At 46.0% G+C, this 18,945-nt stretch overlaps 1 protein-coding gene across 1 annotated transcript in view; it reads right to left on the minus strand.

Moving 5' to 3' along the window:
* FNDC1 (fibronectin type III domain containing 1) overlaps positions 1-18,945 on the minus strand; it is a 77,445-nt gene that overhangs the window by 41,024 nt on the left and 17,476 nt on the right. The window contains exons 2-6 of the mRNA XM_055714638.1: positions 5,968-6,177; positions 4,239-4,337; positions 2,266-2,380; positions 860-1,047; positions 103-210 (exon numbers count right to left, since the gene is read on the minus strand). Of these exons, the coding sequence (XP_055570613.1) occupies positions 103-210; positions 860-1,047; positions 2,266-2,380; positions 4,239-4,337; positions 5,968-6,177 (720 nt within the window). The remainder of the gene's footprint in view (positions 1-102; positions 211-859; positions 1,048-2,265; positions 2,381-4,238; positions 4,338-5,967; positions 6,178-18,945) is intronic.

Consider the following 18,945-nt stretch of genomic DNA (forward strand, 5'->3'; position numbering starts at 1 on the left):
AAAATCCTGGCAGTCAGTGGTTCCAGCCTACTGTGGAGCAGCAGTCTGGCTTTGAGAAGACCAGCCCCTTGAGGGGATTAAAAATTGACAGTGATGACTTACCTTTGACTTTTCCTTCACTCTCTGGGAGAGCATCCCAGGATGCTGCTACAGAGGTTGGTTTCCCCTTTAGCGGCCAAACATCCAAATTTTCAGGTGCACTGGCAGGAGCTGTGAGGAGAAGAGGCAGGTAAGAAAAGCTGACCTACATAGCATACACCTTTTGTTCCTTCTTCTCAGAGCAGAAATTCTTCTACAGCCATTTCAAAGATAAATGGGAAGAGCACACATGGCTCAGGTCCGTGCATGCCTGTATTACATGTCTCTATCAGTCTCCTGTGGTGAATTTTTATTCCTCACTTTTAGGAACAGGCTGTCTGCACGAGACTGCTTACTATGGCTTAGCTGGAATGATGTGGTAATTTGGGTTTTATGGACCACTTCCCTGTACCAAAGGGGCCCCACACCTTCTCCATGGTGGATGCAGGATTTAAATTTGCTGCCCACAGAGAGGGACAGCAGCCATGCTGCTGCTCCCAAAGGAAGGGGCACACACAGCTGCAGGGATCCCAGGTGCTGACCAGTCCCCCAGAAATACCCAAACCACCTCCTCCCAGCCTCATTGCACCACAAGAGCAGCCCTGGTGTGCTCTCCAGAGCACTGCTGCAGGGACGCAGGCAGCAGCATGAGGCTTTTCCCAGGTTCCCAACCTTCTGCTGCCTCAGGCAACCACTTATTCTGGCTTTCCCTCAAGTCAGCTCTATTTCACAGCTCAAGCCCTAAGACTTGTGTTACCCTAAGGACCCTTTGAATACATACCTGCCTCTGGGGTCCGTTGGTAAACAGACACGCTCCATTTGCCTTCCTTTTCTCCCTCCAGGATTTGGACGGCAAACTCATACATGGTGTCTGGCACCAGATTCTCCACCAGCGCCCTCCGGTTGGACACCTGCTTGTAATCCCACCTTGCTGATTCCCCCTTTTCCCGATAGCGAACACTGTATTGCCTGAGATCAGAAACACAGGAAAATAAAAATTCACTTGTCAAAACCTAGTATTAGCAGAATCAGAAAGGGACAGGGCTGCTTTCCCCTCAGCTAGCCTGCTGGAGCTTACTGGGAAACCTACCAAACTGTAAACAACAAAGTAGCACCCCATCAAGACCCAGTGTCTTTTAAGCAAGTATTTGTGCCTTCTGCTAATGTCTGATTGCTTTCACCCCAGGGGACAGACTGCCCTTTCCAGCCTCTTACTCAAAACACCGACTGTCCCAAGGGGAAGCTGCAGGGCTTTCCAACCCGAGCCAGGCGCCCCATGCCACCACCTCCCTGCCCCATGGCTGTGAGCATGGCCGGACAGCTGGGAGCCCCTTGCTCCCAGAGCAGCACCAGCAGCTCAGTTCCCATGTGTCTGCCCAGATAACTGCTTCCACAAGGAAACTGAGAAAACTGGAACAGCTAAAATTGCCACTTCTCCTGCTGTGCCCCTCGGGGTCTTTCAGCACTGGGTTACAGAGCTTTTTGGTGTTCCCAGGCTGAGCAGCATAATCCATGCTTTCAGACCTTTGGCTGTTTCCAGCCCATTTCTCTGTTTATTTTGGTCTCCAACTGCTGCAGCATGCTGCAAACTCTCCCACTCACAGAAGCCCCTGACCTGCTCAGCCTCAGCTGCAAGGTGTTTCTGGTGGGTCAGTAGATGCAGGGGGCACTGACAGGCATCTTTCCCATTGCAGCAATGCTTCCTTCCGCTGCCATATGGTCGTCTCAAAGTTGTAGTCTGTTCTGACAACCCAACTCAATGTCTCACCTCTGTGGGCTGTGCCCTGTCCCCCGCCCCTTCTTTCTTCATGCACACATGGGGATTTGCTGACTGTAGTGATATACCAGCATTTGAATAGCAAAATATCCCAGTTGGTGCTGACAACATTTCAGAAGGGATGTAAAAAGCTGTAGTCCAGCACTTACACAGACCTCTAAATACTAGAGACCAGGGCACTGGGAGGCAAGGAGGGTACATCACCCCACATCGGGTTTCAAACAGCTGCTCTGAAGCATCCCCTACCAGCCACTGTCATAGGTATGGATATGCAAATTTCTATGCCCTAAGCTAAATAATTCTCATAAGCAACTGTAATTAAATAAATGCAAAAGCAGTAAGTAGTGTGTTGGCAGCAGTTCACCTTCAGTATGCATTCTGAAAAGAAAACATGGCACAGGGGTAACTACCTATTTGCTGCAACCTTCTGTTTTTCATGCAGTGGGTCTGTCCAAGCAACAAGCACAGACTGAGAGGACATAACTCGAACGGTTATGTCTTGTGCCACCTCCACCTCTTCCTCCTCTGAAATGGCGAAACAAAATAGCGTATCATTAACAACATAGAGTTCTCATAAAAAACAGTAACTGTCCAACTGACAGTAAAATAGGCATGCAGCAGAGATGAATAACAAATACAGTAGTAGTGGAAAACCAAGTACATTGGTTACTGATGGTACTCCATGGAAGCATCATTTCTTCTGTTGGTTGTCTGCTTACCAGACCAGAGCACTACTATAGTCTACAGTCCTTCAATATTCTATCAGTCCCCAAACTGTCACTTACAGCAAATGTCTTATTAACGTATTGACATTCACAGTCTCTGGCAAACTCATTGCTAGAGCTGCCTGCAGAGCAGAAGTTTTAACTTATGAAAAAATTTGAGATTCTAAAATTTGTTTCATTTTGTAGGACAATAAAACCAGGGACTGTCAAAAATTCCTCACAAGAATTCCTGCATATTTTACATTTTTGAGTGCTTCAAAGAGGTTGTTTCAGTTCCGCTTTTCATTTTTTATGGTATATAAGGCAAAAATAATTTAAAATTTGAATGAAAAAACCAAAATCATTGAAGTGGGCTGTTTTGACATACCAGAATTTCTTTTGCAAGTAGTTTAAAAATTTACAAATTAAGTGAAACTAACTTGCTCTTTGAGGTTTTTCATTTTGATGATGCTCCTTTTTCTCTGTCCATCAGTTTTTCCAGTCTAGTCTATCTACCACGCCATGAAAGATTTATTACTCTTCCTGTTAGTGACCATTCCCAAGTCTCCCAAAGGCACAGAATGCACGAAGTGCAACCTTCCAGCCCAAGATTTACAGAAGAGTAACACTGGAAAAATATTGATGTGTCAGGAAAGACAAGGGGCCAGTAAAGTCTGGAGTATGATTTCATCCTCTAGGGACCTTACTGATGTATGACTGAAGTCCAGGGAAAGATTGCCCTTCTCTTCAGCAGGTGGCATGTTACACTGAAACCCAGCACTGCCCACACAGAAGGCAGGCAGCAGGAAAGCACATATCACTTCTTCCAATCAAGTTCTTAATGTAGAGGGTTCTCATAAAATTTCAGGTTTTCCAAGGCAAACAGTTACTACGCAAAAGTGGCTGAGAGGACCCATCTACTGCTCACAAGTGGCTTAGTGGACCTATTCACAAAGTTTTGCAATGGGAGCACCTGAAGAGAGAAAGTGAACATGAGAAATGGATGGTATCACCTCCACAGAGAAGGTGTGAGGTGGGATTTCAGTATATCATAGTTCTCAGTTCTGACAAGGGTGTTCTCCATCACCATCAAAATATCCAAACCACTCTGCCACCCCCACGATATTCTGATCGCTGTGCAAGGGGATGACAAAGTGGTGCTGGCATGGAGATGACTCAGAATGCTTTTTAATCTTGGCAGCAGTATGTTCCAAAAGAAAGTGAAAACTTCTGCTGACCAGGTTTAGGCTTCTGGAAATCAACCCTTCAGAAAAGGGGGTGAAGATCTGACAAGAACGCATACCATTGTGGAGGTCCTAGCTTTGATTTAATCAAGTCTTCTCATGTGGTTATTGCAGTGGATAACATTTCCCAATAGCTAGAGAGGAGGACATTAAAAAAAACCAACAAACCAACAACAAAAAAAACCCAAAACCAAAGAACAAAACCAAACAAAACAAAACCCCCAAACCCAGAAACCCAACCAATCATGGTGCAGAGCTGTATCATTTTATTAACTTTGCTTGAATTAGAGAAGCCATTGGAGACACCTATCAAGCTCTAACAGAGAGAAAAACCTAACCGTTCCAGCAACAAAAGACTGCAGTCTAAAATCACAAAGCTATCTCACTGCATTCAAATGTCTCCATGAACTGACAGCAGATGTGAAAGAAACATACCTGTGATTTTTCTTTTAGTTAAGGATGACCTGTAGACAGGTTGGCTCCGTCCTTGGGAACTCCTTGATGGCAGCGAAACCACATGAACTGACTCAGAGGCTGTACATGCGGGGGGAAAAACACACTGTAACCTTTTTCACTGAAAAAAAGTTTTGCTCTTTTCTGGTTTATTCTCTTCTGAGATACAAAAGGAGAAGCTTATTTGAAAGTTAATTTACCTAGAGTCAAAGCACTTACATCAGAGGGTTCTATATGCATGCAGTAAGAACAGTAAATTTGGTATTTTAGAAACAGGAAAGCAAATTATTAACATGAAAAGACCATTACAGGAGTCCTATATTCTAGGATTGAGTTTTTCTCCTGATAAATTTATTATTTAAACATTTGTTCTCCTTCTTAAAAAAAACATATTATAAAAGTAATGACAACAAGAAGCAGATGCTCCAAATCATGTTTCACAGTATTTCTCATCAAGATTAACTTAATTACTGAACTTCCACAAAGTCTGTGACAAGATTTCCATTGCTTTTTGTACTGCCTGGACAGGCTCTCAACCTGCAGAGCAGTGGTACAAGCTGGGCATCAGACAAGAGTGTTCCCTCTGTGAGCGGTGCACAGAAAGGTGAAAAGGTGAATACCACAGAAGGGATGAGAAGTAAGAGATTCCTTTTAGGAAAAGGGGGAGTAACTGATAAAGGTGACTGAGGAGTTCCCTCTCTTTGGAGAAACAGAGATAAAGATATGCATTTCATACAAAACCTGCAAAGCAGAAGGGGAAACTACATTGCAAAGCTAGGAATTGTGGCAGCTATGTGGAATTTTGCAATCATCACCCATTTTGTAACCCAAGACCAGACTACCTGTGGTACAGGCTTTCAGCCTACAGGAGAGATTTTGAGAGAAAGAAGCCTAACCTCGAGCAAACACACCCAAACAGTACAGGAGCAAAGTAAGACTCAGGAGTGCAGACCTAGTGCCCGCTCAGGCGAGAGGAGCTCAGGCAGCAGGACAGGGACAGGTCAGCCACAACACAGGCAGTGACACAAACAGAGCAAAGGGAAATGCTCAGCCTCTGGGGATATAAAACTGTTGCAAACCCCACTGACACCATTAGATGGGAATTCCTTCAAACCAAGGGCAGGTGATCTAGGGCACGAGTGCAAACCATCACAGCACAGCAGGCCAGCGAGCACAGAAGAGGCCAACCTGATGATCTCAAGAGCCCTTAGTGACCACGACCTCACGAAGGAACTGGAGAGAACATGGATGCATGAGTGTTAACACTCTAGTATGGGGCACATGAAACAGTTTTAATGGTAAGTATGGATAGATTTAATTAAAGCATTATTATTTTTCTCCACTGGCTTGAAATAACATATGGACACAAAGAATAAGAAGGGGACAAGAAACAACAGACTTTAAAGAGGTCCCACCACATGCAAGGAGAATCAGCTATGGCTCTTCTCCCCAGCCCCTCCCTCTGCTGTTAATATGAGTACTTGCACATGGTGTCTTTAACACAGCATCAAGTTCTGCTACACTTTCTACCCTGGTCATCCTATTTTTCTGTTAAGAACATGTTACAGAATGCAATTATAGTGAGCATTTTCATTTATAGAAAGAAGTAATTTTGATGGCTACAACATGTGATCTGTGATCACCTAGCGGCCACAGGGGATTACAGAAGTGTGCTAGACCAGCGAGTTGCTATCAGGGAAATCTGACTCACCTAGTTTTCTCGCTTCCTGGTTTTGTCGCTCCTGCAGCAGCGGAGCATAGCTCATCCTTCGGCTGCTCTCTCCATACCCACGCAGGTAACCTTGGGATCTGCTGCGTGGACCCCTGAAGCCTGCTCCATAAGGTGGCTTCCACCGAAAAGGTAACTTGCCATCTGGAGACTGGGCACGCATTCTCAGAGGTCTGTTTGGCATGTCCTTCTCTTCAAAAAATAAGCAAACACACACAAACCCCATCACAGTTATTATGAAGCACATGACATGTATAGCAGCCCAATATGTCTGTTGCAAGCACATCTATTAAATAACATGAGGATAAAGGGCATAATTTTATAGGCATCTATAGGCATAATTATAAAAATAATTTTGCTATAAAACCCAACCACAGTAACAAGTTTTCTAAGTGGGATATATAACACTCAATAGTGTCTTTTCCCAGGCTCTTCAGACAGACTGGTGCAAGACACCAACAGTGAAAACATATCGTAATACAAGGACTCCTGCCAGAAACTGGGGATGTCTCGTAGCTTTCCTGTTTAATCTTTTCCTTTAAAAAATAAAAATAAAAATCCCCTTTCTCCAATTCAGTCATACCAGTACATTAGTTTGTTGGCAAGTGCTAAAGGTCAGTGTAAAATGAAGCACAGAATAGTTTCACTACATTTAAACTTTCTTTTAGAACCAATCCACATTAAAAGCAGGTTCTTCCCTAAACCCATCATTAACGCTTCTGCTCTTGTATTTAACAGGTCTGTTCTGCACATGCTTCAACTCTTGACTTCCCAAGCTCCCATTATACAATCCCTTGAGCATCCAGCACTCTAACAGGTACCTTACACAAGTCATTCATTTTTACATTTGCTGGCAAGTTGGCAGTGTTCTTTTAAGAAGTGATACTGACGCAACAGATTACTCAAGCAACCAGTCTGGTTGCTCTGAATGGCATTTACAGTTTGTGTGGCATTCTCCATTGCATATGACCTGCCCTCTGCTACTGCACAGTCTGCAAGCAGAGCAGACAGAAGGAAGCAAGGTGCTGGTGGCACCAGACAAGACTGAGATCTCCCACACTTGTAGCAAATTTCGCCTCTCATCTTTTACATTTTGCACTCAAAGCAGGTCTCAGTCTCCTCTAGCAATGTCATGCCACCAAGCACAAGGTTGTGTGAACCTGCCAGCACAGAGGTTACACACTATATTCAAACCCTCTCACTCTCTGGCTAAGCCAGTCATTGCAATCACAGCAATGTCAAGGGAACAAGAGACTGGGACAGCAACAGCTGCCAGACACCTGGAAGGACAGTGAGAGGTTCTTTTCAGCACCAGTTCAGGAGCTCATATTTATTCAGGAAAGCACTTAAACTTGATACTTTAAGTATGTATTGATGTCTGCATGTCCTCATATACACCAAAAGCAGGTCCTTTCCCATTATTTCTGCTCAGTGACACCTTCTTTAACCAAACTGCTCACTGATCCTGATCTGCTGACAAGGTTGCATCTTCTGATGCAGTCCCAACAAGCATTCTTCTGTTAAATTACACTTTGGAAGGGATCACAGTGACTCTCAAAAGCTGTTTGCAGAGCTTCTCTTGAAATCCATATGAGAAATGCAATGTTTCAGTGCTGATGAGCTGTACAACATATGCAGAGAACCACACACTCCCAGGGAATTCTGCTTTTCTACTGAAACACTGGCCAGCAGCTCAGCACAGTAAATCTTGCCTTTTTATTTTGCCTACAGAGAGACAGACCATCAGTTTAATTACATGGACTTCACCAGCTTCTCTCTTCTGGCTGCTCTTCACCACCCCAGCAAAATGAAGCAGCTCTATACCAGATTAATCAGCCAATTAAGCTGGTTTTACAGACACCTTGTGCTGCCAGATCAGTGTATACTAGCTGGATCACAGCAGTAGATCTGGTTCTAAGTGTTTAACAAACAATAAATGCTTTTTGCTATACAATGAATATGGTTGCTTTCATAAGGCTCCATGACCACTTTCCAAGGAACATTCAGTCATGCACTCTATTAAAAAAAAAACACCTGCTCCCCATGGTTTCTTTTTCTTGCTCAACACAGATTTCAAAAGCCTATTAGTTGTTGATCTTGTAGACCAGGGGTCCTCAAACTTTTTAAACAGGGGGCCGGTGCGCAGATGAAGTGGCAGGAGGTCATCTGCGGCTGCTTGGTTTCCCCCCCCAACACCCGGCGGGGGTGTGTGTGTGTGTCTGTAAATACCGGGGGCCGGATTGAGGACCCTGGGGGGACTGTATCCAGCCTGCGGGCGGTAGTTTGAGGACCCCTGATGTAGACACACAGCCTTCATTCACAGCACCACCATGGAGAAATGAAAGAGGGCAAAATTCAAGCTGGATGGGACACCTGGAGGTTTCTTCTCAACTTCTTCCTCAAAGACAAACTATCTCCAACAGTGCATGAGGCCAGCCTTGGTTTTCCCTAACTCAGTCTTCAAAACCTCCCACGACGGACATCACACAGCCTCCCTGTGGACCTACTTCAGTGCTGCACCAGCTGCCCAGGGCAAAAGCTTTTATCACAGAATCATAGAATAGTTTAGATTGGAAAAGAACTTTAGTATCATCTAGTCCAACCATTAAGCTAGCACTGCCAAGTCCACTACTAAACCATGTCTCTAAATGCCACATCTACACAACTGATACTTCCAGGGACAGTGACTCAACCACTTCCCTGGGCAGCCTGTTCCAATGCTTGGCAACCCTTCGGGTGAAGAAGTTTTTCCTAGTATCCAATCTGAATCTCCCCTGGCCCAACTTGAGGCCATTTCCTCTTTTGCTTGTTACTTGGGAGAAGAGACCGACACCCACTGCACTACAACGTCCTTTCAGGTAGTTGCAGAAAGCAAGAAGGTCCCCCCTGAGCCTCCTTTTCTCCAGGTTAGACACCCCCAGCTCCCTCAGCCGCTCCCCATCAGACTTGTGCTCCAGACCCTTCCCCAGCTCCGTTGCCCGTCTCTGGACACGCTCCAGCACCTCAGTGTCTGCCTTGCAGTGAGGGGCCCCAACCTGAACACAGGGTTCCAGGTGCGGCCTCACCGGTGCCGGGTACAGGGGGGCGATCACTGCCCTCGTCCTGCTGGTCACACTGCTTCTGATACATTTTCCTAATGTCCAGTCCAAACCTCCCAGACAGCAACTCGTGGCTGCTGCCCAGCATTACGGCATTACACACGGTGTGCCACCACCAAGAAGTGGCTTCCTTGCAGCCCCCAAGCAAGTAGCCACTGGCTGCTGTGCGATGCTGCCCTCTCCTCCCGTTTGTCAGACTGGGCCAGCCCCGCTGCTGCAGCCTCTCCTTGTAGCCCATGGGCCATAGGTAGCCACCACCTCCCCGGATCTCAGCATCTCTACACAGCAGCCCAGCCCTGGCCGGACGGGAGGAACGCCTCCCCCAGAGCAGCCAGCTCTCCCAGATCTGCGGCTGGCCAGCCGCGGTGCAAGCACACCCTTTGGGATTCCTCCCGATGGCCCATATGCCCACGGGCCCGGGGTGGCCAGGAGGGACAGTGAAGCCCATCAGCTCTGCTCCCCCAATCAAAGCCACAGCTTCCAACTGGAATTAAAATAGACAGTTGTAAGGGACAAAGGATACAAAAGGAACCAGCCCAGCCAGAAAGCCATATGGAAAGTATTCAAGCTAAAACAAATGTGGCTTTAGGCAAGGAGAAGTTGATCGACCCTGATGCTGAATGCAGGGGATTAGCTGAGATTTTAAACCCAGGGCTTTCTAAGGCTTCGATTACTTTCCTCACAGTAGCACTTCATATGAAGTTTGTGCCAGGCTTGACAGAAAGAGATTTCTCATTGAAAACAAAGAGCAGCGGGAGGAGCTGGCCCATCCTGCTGTAGCCCACAGCCCGGGAGCCACCAGCCTGGGCTGGGCTGAGGCTGAAGGCCCTGACCCCCACCACAGAGAGGAAGGAGAAGCTGGGCTCACGCCACCTCGTATGAGCACCCACAGGGCTGCTGTCCTGCCAGGCTCAGCTGCATCGTAAGGCCAGCACTCCCCAATCAGGGCATTTGCCACTCCTCAAGTGTCCCACGGGACAGCAAGTCACTGGCTCCTGCCATCACAGCCCCTGCACCTGGGCACGCTCCTGCCCTGGTCTCCTGCTCACATCTTGGCTCCAGGAAATAGACGGGACTCCCACAGGGAGGATAACCCTGGGGCTGTGGAGGCTGAGCAATGAGAAAAGCTCACTGTGTCCTAAGGACCAGAGTCTGGTCCTGCTGACCAGGCTCATTCATCTTCAAAAAAACCAAAAACATTGTACCAAACAAGCTACGCTCATCAGGGAAGGGGTGGGAGGAGGAACACATAAATCCCATGCATCATTTAAGTTATTCAATTCCCAAAGTAGACCCTTTTTGTGGGGACACTGAACTGTCCAGGAACAACAGTCTTGAATAGCTCACAGCTAACAAGAAAAGAATTGGATGATGCTGTCAGCACAGGTCAAGCAGTAGGAGGACACATCCCATCACCTCCCTACATCACTAGGATCCCCTTCACTGCATATCTAGGTGCTGGATGTGAACCTGGAGATTGCAAGATCTGAAACTGCTCACGAGACTACAAAGTGGATTTTTTTGCCGTGCTGGGCTAAAGAAAGCAAAACCTTTTGAAAAATCAAGGTATCATTTCAACCCTAGACCAAGCGAGACAAGAAAAGGTCCAAGAAAAGGGGTGTGGAAAGGAGAAGTTGAAACAGGGAAGATCAAAGTCAGTGAAAGAGCTACTATAATATTAAAGGTGACAACATGGGAATAGGAACACACAAGGAAATCTCATACAGACAGGGAAGAAACTTAGTACTGAAACTGAGAAAAGGCTAACAGTCAAATAGCATAGGTGGAAATGAGGGACGGATTAGAGACAGCTGGATGCTGTGGCTTCATCCACCTTCAACAGGACCTTGCACATATCCTTCAGCTCTCTCCAAACAGATTAATGCAACAATAAAAATTGCCCCATTTAAGATCAAATATCCACTAGAAATGCAAGTACACCAATCTCAGCAACAGTGGTGCAGAGATCTGTAAATAAAACCTCATCCCCACAGAGGGGGAGTGATGCAAGAATTGGCAGATTTACCAACAGGAGGACCAAGCACAAACAGAAACCTCAGTATCTTGTTCATGACCTGGCATAACACATCCCCATGTCACAGGATGGATACATTGCACTGCTGTTCACTCCCAGCATCCATACCACAGCTCCATCCAGGCCAGCTGAGTCCAACTCAGATAAATGGGCATCCAGGTATGTCCCAGGACACCAATGGGTTTTAGGGTCCCTGAGCAGTAGGGAACATTTCCACCACTTCCCTGGAGTGCAGTCTGATCCTGCCAGGCATCTCTCCCTACCTTGTGCGATGGTCTAAACATAGGCAGTTTGCCTGAATCCTCTGCAGAAGATGGCCCTAACAGGTCCCAAGATAAGATTTTGGGTAAGCATGAAAGCTGCACAGCTGATAGTTACTATAGTGCCTGTGGCTTCTCCTATCAGAGACAGTAGATATGACCTTTATGAAAGCATACAGCACGGCAGCTGTCTGTTCCCTGTTTAACACCTACTCTGGCACACCAGGAACTCAGCTGGATTTCAGCAAACTGGATGAAGTCCCAAATCAGAAGCAATGAAAAAGCTAAGCCTTCAGATGCATCCACTCCCAATCCCTTTTTTCCCAATAAATTTTGGGAACAGCTACCAAGTGGTTGATTGAAATGAAGGTTGATTCTTCCCCATCTCCCCACTATTTACTGCTGTAAATATTACTTCTTTTTTTTTTTCACTTTTGGTTCTAAAACTGATTTAACGGTTCTCTGGACCTTTGCTCTGGCCAAACAAAATCAAGTGGTAAACATCTTCAGACCTCATCTGAAGAGCTACCTGCAATTAAAATAAAACAAAATTCTCTTCTATGTTCTGGAAAATGAGAAAGAGTCACTCCCTTGTGCTTTCTTCAGCTTAGAAATCCAACATTACCTACAGCTACAAGAATTTGTATATATTATCTTGGCCCCCCAAATGCAGGGCTGATTAAAGCCTCGGTATTGACTTTTTGCAGCTGAAACGTACACTAATGTTGCCAAAGTTTCAGGACCGTGGGAGAACATTTTACAAATGATGTAAGGAGAGAGCATGAGGTCTAAGCTGAGGGTAAAACATCCTCTAAACAACCACACAAGGAGGCAACTTGCACTTGCCAAATCACAGATTCTTCAGAGTGCCTCATCAATTATCTAGCAAAGGAAAACACAAAATAGCTCCAGAAGAAAAGGGAAGTACTGACCCCTAGTATATAGCATAACTGCGGGTAAAAATATCCCAAGCAACATAAACCTATTAATACATAAGTGCATAAAGTATTTGAAATATGAGGTCACAAAAAATTAAGCATGTCAATTTACCACCACAAGTCTAGATACAAAATCTCTGCTTTTGCCCTCTCTGGTCAGCAAAAACTTTTCTACATTTTCCTTCTGTGTGCCGTTACTTCAGTACTGGAAAACTGGACCTATAAAACACATTCCGCTGCAGAGAGAACACATACTTGGCAGTCTGTATACAACATTCATATAGTCGATAAAAATCTACGAACCTCTCTTTTCACTTCAGGCAGAAGTCTGGGAGGCTAAGCACAGTGACCCAGCCATGGGCAAAGTCACAGCTTGAAGAGAGAAGCTGTAGCTGCTTAAAGAGAATGAACTCATCAGAAAGTGATGAACTGCCTTCAACAGAAAAGGCCAAAAATGTCAGCTGGCAAATGAAATCCTGCCATGGGCAACCTGACCAAAAATCATCATAGTCTACACTGCAACAGCAAACTGGTGGGATTTTTTGCTCCCCTCCCACCCACCCCCCTTTTTTTTTTCAGGGGGTGTGTGTGTTCTGGGTTTTTTTATTATTTTCATTTTTAAAAATAAGTTCTAAGCATCAAATGCGACTGATTGACTCTACCCTGGATTTGAGGCTACTGTTGCTTTACCAGACAAAACAGAATGGAAGATAAATAAAATGTGCCAAACTGCTCAGTTCATTCACCCTCCTGAAAGAGGAGATCCTTGTCTTAAGAAGCCCTTAACTGCTCTCGAAGCACAACCAATTGTCCTCTGAGATCATAACCTTGCACCACTGTCAATCTGCAATACAGTTTCAGAGCTGAGCAACTGGGTTTACGAACACACTGCAGCATCCCTCCCAAAACCCAACACTAGGGCTAGAAAAGTACCTCAGACAGCTGTGGTTCCTAGATATTCCTTTAGGATGTAACACTCTTGTATACCATGCACTCCCATAAGTGTCCAAGCCCTACCACCATCAAGATATCAGCTGTACTTGTAGCAAAAAATGATAGTGAACAAGTGAACAGAAAAAAAAAGAGGCACTACATTTTGATTCTTCAGCTGGCAACTCTAAAATTAATTCCATTTGTGAGGTAAGACCCTTTGTAAAACATCCACACTCCTAAAACCTACTGTGTCAGCCTCTGCTAAAGGCAACTGCTTAAGTGGTGACACTCAAATCTATAGCATGTGGCAAACAGATCCTAGGGCACCTCTATAATTGCCATTGTTCAACTTGTGAAATTGAGACAGGCCAGGGGTGCAGCAAGACTAAGGGACACCAGCCCCACAGGAGGGACCACGGAAGCCAGGGAGGAAAAGCTCCACACTCAGGAGGCAGTGTTCAGGCACGGTCTGTATCATGGCCAGCCTTTCATCAGGAAAAAGTGTATTGCATTCAAAAATACTTTGCAACGTGATCATGCATCCCTTCTTTATGCCTGCAAAGGGTGTTGTTTTCCACATGGTCTTCTACCATCTTCCAGCAGGTAAATCACTTTGTGCATTGGCTTTAAGGATTGGGACAATTCCGATACATCATTTTATTTGTTCACCTAATTTGAAATAGATTACAAATCAGGGTGTATTTGAAAACGGAGAAAGTAGAGCTTTACTAGCAGAGCGAGGCATCTAAAGCTCTGTAGTCCTTTGTCAACTCCAGGCTTTCGGTTGTTATTCATGAACAGGAAAAGAAAAATGGCATTTTACCATAACTGAGAGGCACAAGAGAAAGAGAATACCCCACCTTTCTCATCCAGCAGTGCACACAGGGTGGCTGCTTTGCTCCTTGCCTTCACATACTCTCACCGTTACACATCTCCATACAGCTATATGAAAGTCACATCAGCAGATAAGTAAAGAAGAAAGAGGACAGACAGAATACTACAGGAAGATACTTGTTTTCCACCCCAAAATTGATGCACCGTGTCACTTTGGCAGAGAATTACTGGGTATTAATTTTTTTTCAAGCTGACAGTTTGATCCAAGCTCCGTTGAGAAAATAGGAGCAATTCCACCAGTTTCAATGAGGGCTGGATTGGGGCCATCCTGAGAAGAGTTCACTCTGCAAAGATATTTCCTGCGGTCAGTGAGCCAGCTTAAACAGTGCTGATGTGGCCCTCTGAACCAAGAAGTGCTGACTGCTCCAACTCCAGAAGACTCTGGGCTCAATGATTTACTTCAGACCAGCCATGGCACAAGCATAGCACTGGGGCTACTGTGGATCTTTGTAGCATTGCAGCAGGTAATGTGTAAAAGCATAAGTATACTATCAGAGAAAGCAGGACTGAAATGGGAGAACAAATCCAGCCTCAGGCTTACCGGGTTGGTAGGTCCCCTCGCATTTTAAAATGCACCATCAACCTTGCCCCTACGTGAGCTAACCAACTTGTTTAATGCCACTAATTTATACACCCAGCATCAGATCTTCTCCTGAAAATAAGCCAATCAGTTAAAGCAGTGGAGGCAAACACATAAATCCTTTGTTTCTCACAGAAAAAAAAAGTAATCGCTCAGCACATTTCCCCACACTTCTGCTTGGCACAGAAACTGGGGACTGGAACACTTCAGTTTCTGCAAAGCACAATGGAAAGCGCGCCATAATTCACCGGTTTCTGGCCAGGAGTTTTGGGCAGGGGACCAGTATCCAAGGGTAATGTCTGATTTAAGCAAAGCGATTCATTATACATCTGTAGAGGAGTTACCTGGCATCCGGAGGACATTCTTTAAATTGACAGCATCAACAGAAGTTTCCAGCTCCCTTTGAAAAGCCCTCTGAATGCTACGCACAGTAGGACTAGGGCATTTTCCAAACTCAACAACGTGTTTCTACACCATTAATGCATGTATTATGAATTAAAAACAACCGAGTTATTGAAGGCTTCGCGTTCTCCCACTGACGACCATGCACAGGTTTTCTTCTGCATCAGCACCCTTTGAAGGGAGCCCACCAAGCCTGGGCTACTCTCCTTTCTCATACCTGCTGCCTTTGGACACTTCCCAATACGAGCTTCTCCAGTGACGAAAGCACATAGATGTAAAAACTCCCAGCAACCCCAAAGGGGCTATGAGAGCACACCACAGCTGTGGCCCTGGTCTGCAAGCATCCATCCAGGGTGTTGTCCAACACCTGCCTCTTCACTGAGTTGGAAGAAAGGCGGCACTGGAGTGACATCAGCTTTGCAGCCCAGGCTCCTTGCAGGGACAGAGCAGGCAAAACCAGTTGGCAAATGTGCAGGGTTGCCCTGACCATGGCTGACCTCACCATCTCTATAGGGGCAGGAGGACAAAGGGGCCACAACCAGCTTGTTTCAAAATACTTTCCATCACAGATCCCCTTCTCACACCCTGACCCTGGTCATTACCTCCATTCACCCCATGCATGGCAAAGCAATCATGTTCAAAGTCAAAACTAGTCTGTGACCTCCTTGGTAAGCTTCACATCTCCATTGTCAAACACATGCCCTGAAACAAGATGTTTTCTTACCTCAGTAAGCTTGGAGAACAAGGCAGAAGGCCTGTGAGCAGCACGGCTCTGTGGGATGCCACATCTGTACAGACAACAGTTTCATCCCTGCCTTTCCCAACACATCCAAAATGATAAATGGACATACTTTTACTATGATAGTATCTACCAGCAAAAATAATTCTAAATACTATTCCAGACCATGAAAAAGAGCCTGGTAGTTGGTCCATAAATCACGATAACAATTTAACATTTACCCGCAACTGATTTTTTACTTAACCAACCAACCACACCAACTGGCTTCCATGAGCTCAGCTGCAGAAACAGTGATGGGCTGTTCCCTCTAATGCAGACAGAGGACTTGACGTTCCCAGCCTCTCTGGGACAGACTTCAGCACCGCTGTGGGGACAAGACTCCAATTTTAACTTGGAGTTGCCTAAACTTCTATTGTTGAAGGCTTTTTAACACTAACATTTGTGAAAAATAAGATATGATAATAAAGACATACTAGTAATATGCATATACTTGCAAGCTTAACATTTTCCTATAGTTACATATACATGGATATATAACACAGATATATGACTCACAGATGAAATTTAGAACAGACAACACACATTGGAAAAATCAAGAAAAGGCACCATAAAGAATCAAACATCAAATGGAGAACACCACACAAAGATTTCAAGACAAGGATCTGGTGGCTGTAGCTGCTCACAGATTAACCAAAATAACAATGCGATGTTGTTGAAAAAAATCAATATAATCCTGTCTGGATCAGTTGGAGATTATTCTACTCTACTGTGCAGTGAAAACTCATTGCTGTTAGAACTGTGTCCTATAGGCAGATTTATCAGGTTTGTGGCGTAAGGTTTTGGTAGTTGGTGGGGCTACAGGGGGGGCTTCTGTAAGAACCTGCCAGAAGCTTCCCCTGTGTCCGATGGAGCCCACGCCAGCCAAGCTCCAAGATGGACCAGCCAATGTCCAAGGCTGAGTCCGTGTGTGTGTGTCTGTGTGTCTGTGCATGTGTGTGTGTGTAAAACCCACAACATCTCCAGGAGAAAGGAGTGAGCAAATGTGAGACCCTGCAGACATGCAGGTCAGTGGAGAAGGAAGAGCGGGAGGGGCTCCAGGCCCGGAGCAGGGGTTCCCCCCCAGCCCGCGGTGAAGCCCAGGCTGAGGCAGGCTGTCCCCTCAGCCCCGGGAGCCCACGGTGGAGCAGATCCCCCCCGCAGCCCGTGGGGACCCCACGCCGGAGCAGGGGGATGCCCGCAGGAGGCTGTGACCCCGTGGGCAGCCCGCGCTGGAGCCGGCTCCTGGCAGGGCCTGTGGCCCCGCGGAGGGGTGAGCCCAGGCCGGGGCAGGGCTGCTGGCCGGGCTGTGACCCCGCGGGGACCCGCGCTGGGGCAGGTCATGGGGGACCGTGTCCGTGGGAGGGACCCCGGGCTGGAGCAGGGCAGGGTGTGAGGAGCCTCCCCCTGAGGGGGCAGGAGCGGCAGGGACAGCGTGTGAGGGACTGACCCCAGCCCCATGCCAGTGTCCCTGCACTGCTGGGGGAGCAGGGAGAGAAACCGCCAGGGAAGCTCAGACCGGGAAGAAGGGAGGCAGGGGGGAGAGGTGGTTTTAAGGTTTGGGTTTATTTATCCTACTCTGATTTGATTGGCAATAAATTAAAGTAATTTCCCTGAGTAGAGTCTGTTTTGCCTGTGACAGTAATTGCTGAGTGATCTCTCCCTGCTCTGCCTCAGCCCCTGAGCCTTTCTCTGTATCTTCCCTCCCCTGCCCAGCTGAGGAGGGCAGTGACAGAGCAGCTTTGGTGGGCACCTGGTGTCCAGCCAGGGTCAACCCACCACACCAGTCCCTATGTTTTAAGACATATACAGGCCCACTGACTACAGTCAAGAGGAGAATTATAAAGACAGTAAGAGATCTAGAAAACATTATCTCAGAGCAAGAAAAAAGGAGAAGTATCACCAACACCTGGGGACTGAGGCACTACTGGAAGTGTAATGCTAAATGGATACTTGAGTTCCCAGGAGGAGCACTGGCAAAATCTTTGCAAACACCTCCTACTGAATCCACATATTTTTTGAGGAGTTACCAGCGGTCCTCTGCTCTATATAACACACCCAATTCCTCAGATCTCCCAGGCAATTCAGTGTATTCAGGAAATTACAAAAATATCTTTCCCTTTCAACTGCTCATGTTTTGATTTCATTTTAATATACCAACAATAAGTTCCACAGATACCCTATGTGTTGTATAAAACCCTAAGTCTTCTCATGGGTTCCAAAAATACAATTTTCCAATAAAAAGAGTTGGTCCTCTCCTTTGTGTTGTAGAGGGGTAGTTAAACACAAATTATTTAGTTATGCCCTTTACCATATCTGCTATTGGTGACTCTAAGCCTCTTCATTTATTTCCTCGGTAATTTTTGGAGAGATTTGCCCTTTTTCCTATGGAAATTCTCTGCTTAAAGACTATAGCCTTCCAGGCTTACTGAAGATGGTCTGTATCTCAAGCTGAACATGATTATCTCATAATTAACAACTAGTGCCTCTCTGAGCTATAAGAACCAAGCCGGATTCAAACGGACAAGCACAGAAGAGTCACATTGCTTTTCCATACTATGCCCTACAGGGACCTGGAACTGACTTATACACAGTGACAGAGAAGTCACTTCTTTCCATTGATTTATTGGGTTTTAATTGTCTGTCTGTTCTCCCTGAAGACTACACCCTTGGTAACTTGCTTCCAATCATGATGTTGCTCATCTAACTCTGCTCGTGTATTTATACAGCCAAAAACTTTAAACTGCAAGAAGAAATCAGTGACCATGTTGCTCATCAGGTAGGTACGGGCACTACAAAGAACACCAGCATCAAAACAATGAAGTGTGCAGCAACACGAGAGGCAGAGACAACAGGTATTCAGTTTGCACATTCCTTGGCAGGATGTCCTCCTCTTGTCTGTCACCATGAGGACAGAGCTGACCTCTAAACCTGCTGCTGTGTAGATCTGACTGGTTGGCTTGAACTGTCACTGCAGGAGATGGAAAAGCTTAATTTGTATCAGTGTGGCTATCTGGAGCATATCTCTTGGGAAGGGCTTGTCAG

This window comes from Falco cherrug, chromosome 6, assembly GCF_023634085.1.
Source record: "Falco cherrug isolate bFalChe1 chromosome 6, bFalChe1.pri, whole genome shotgun sequence".
Lineage (NCBI taxonomy): Eukaryota > Metazoa > Chordata > Aves > Falconiformes > Falconidae > Falco > Falco cherrug.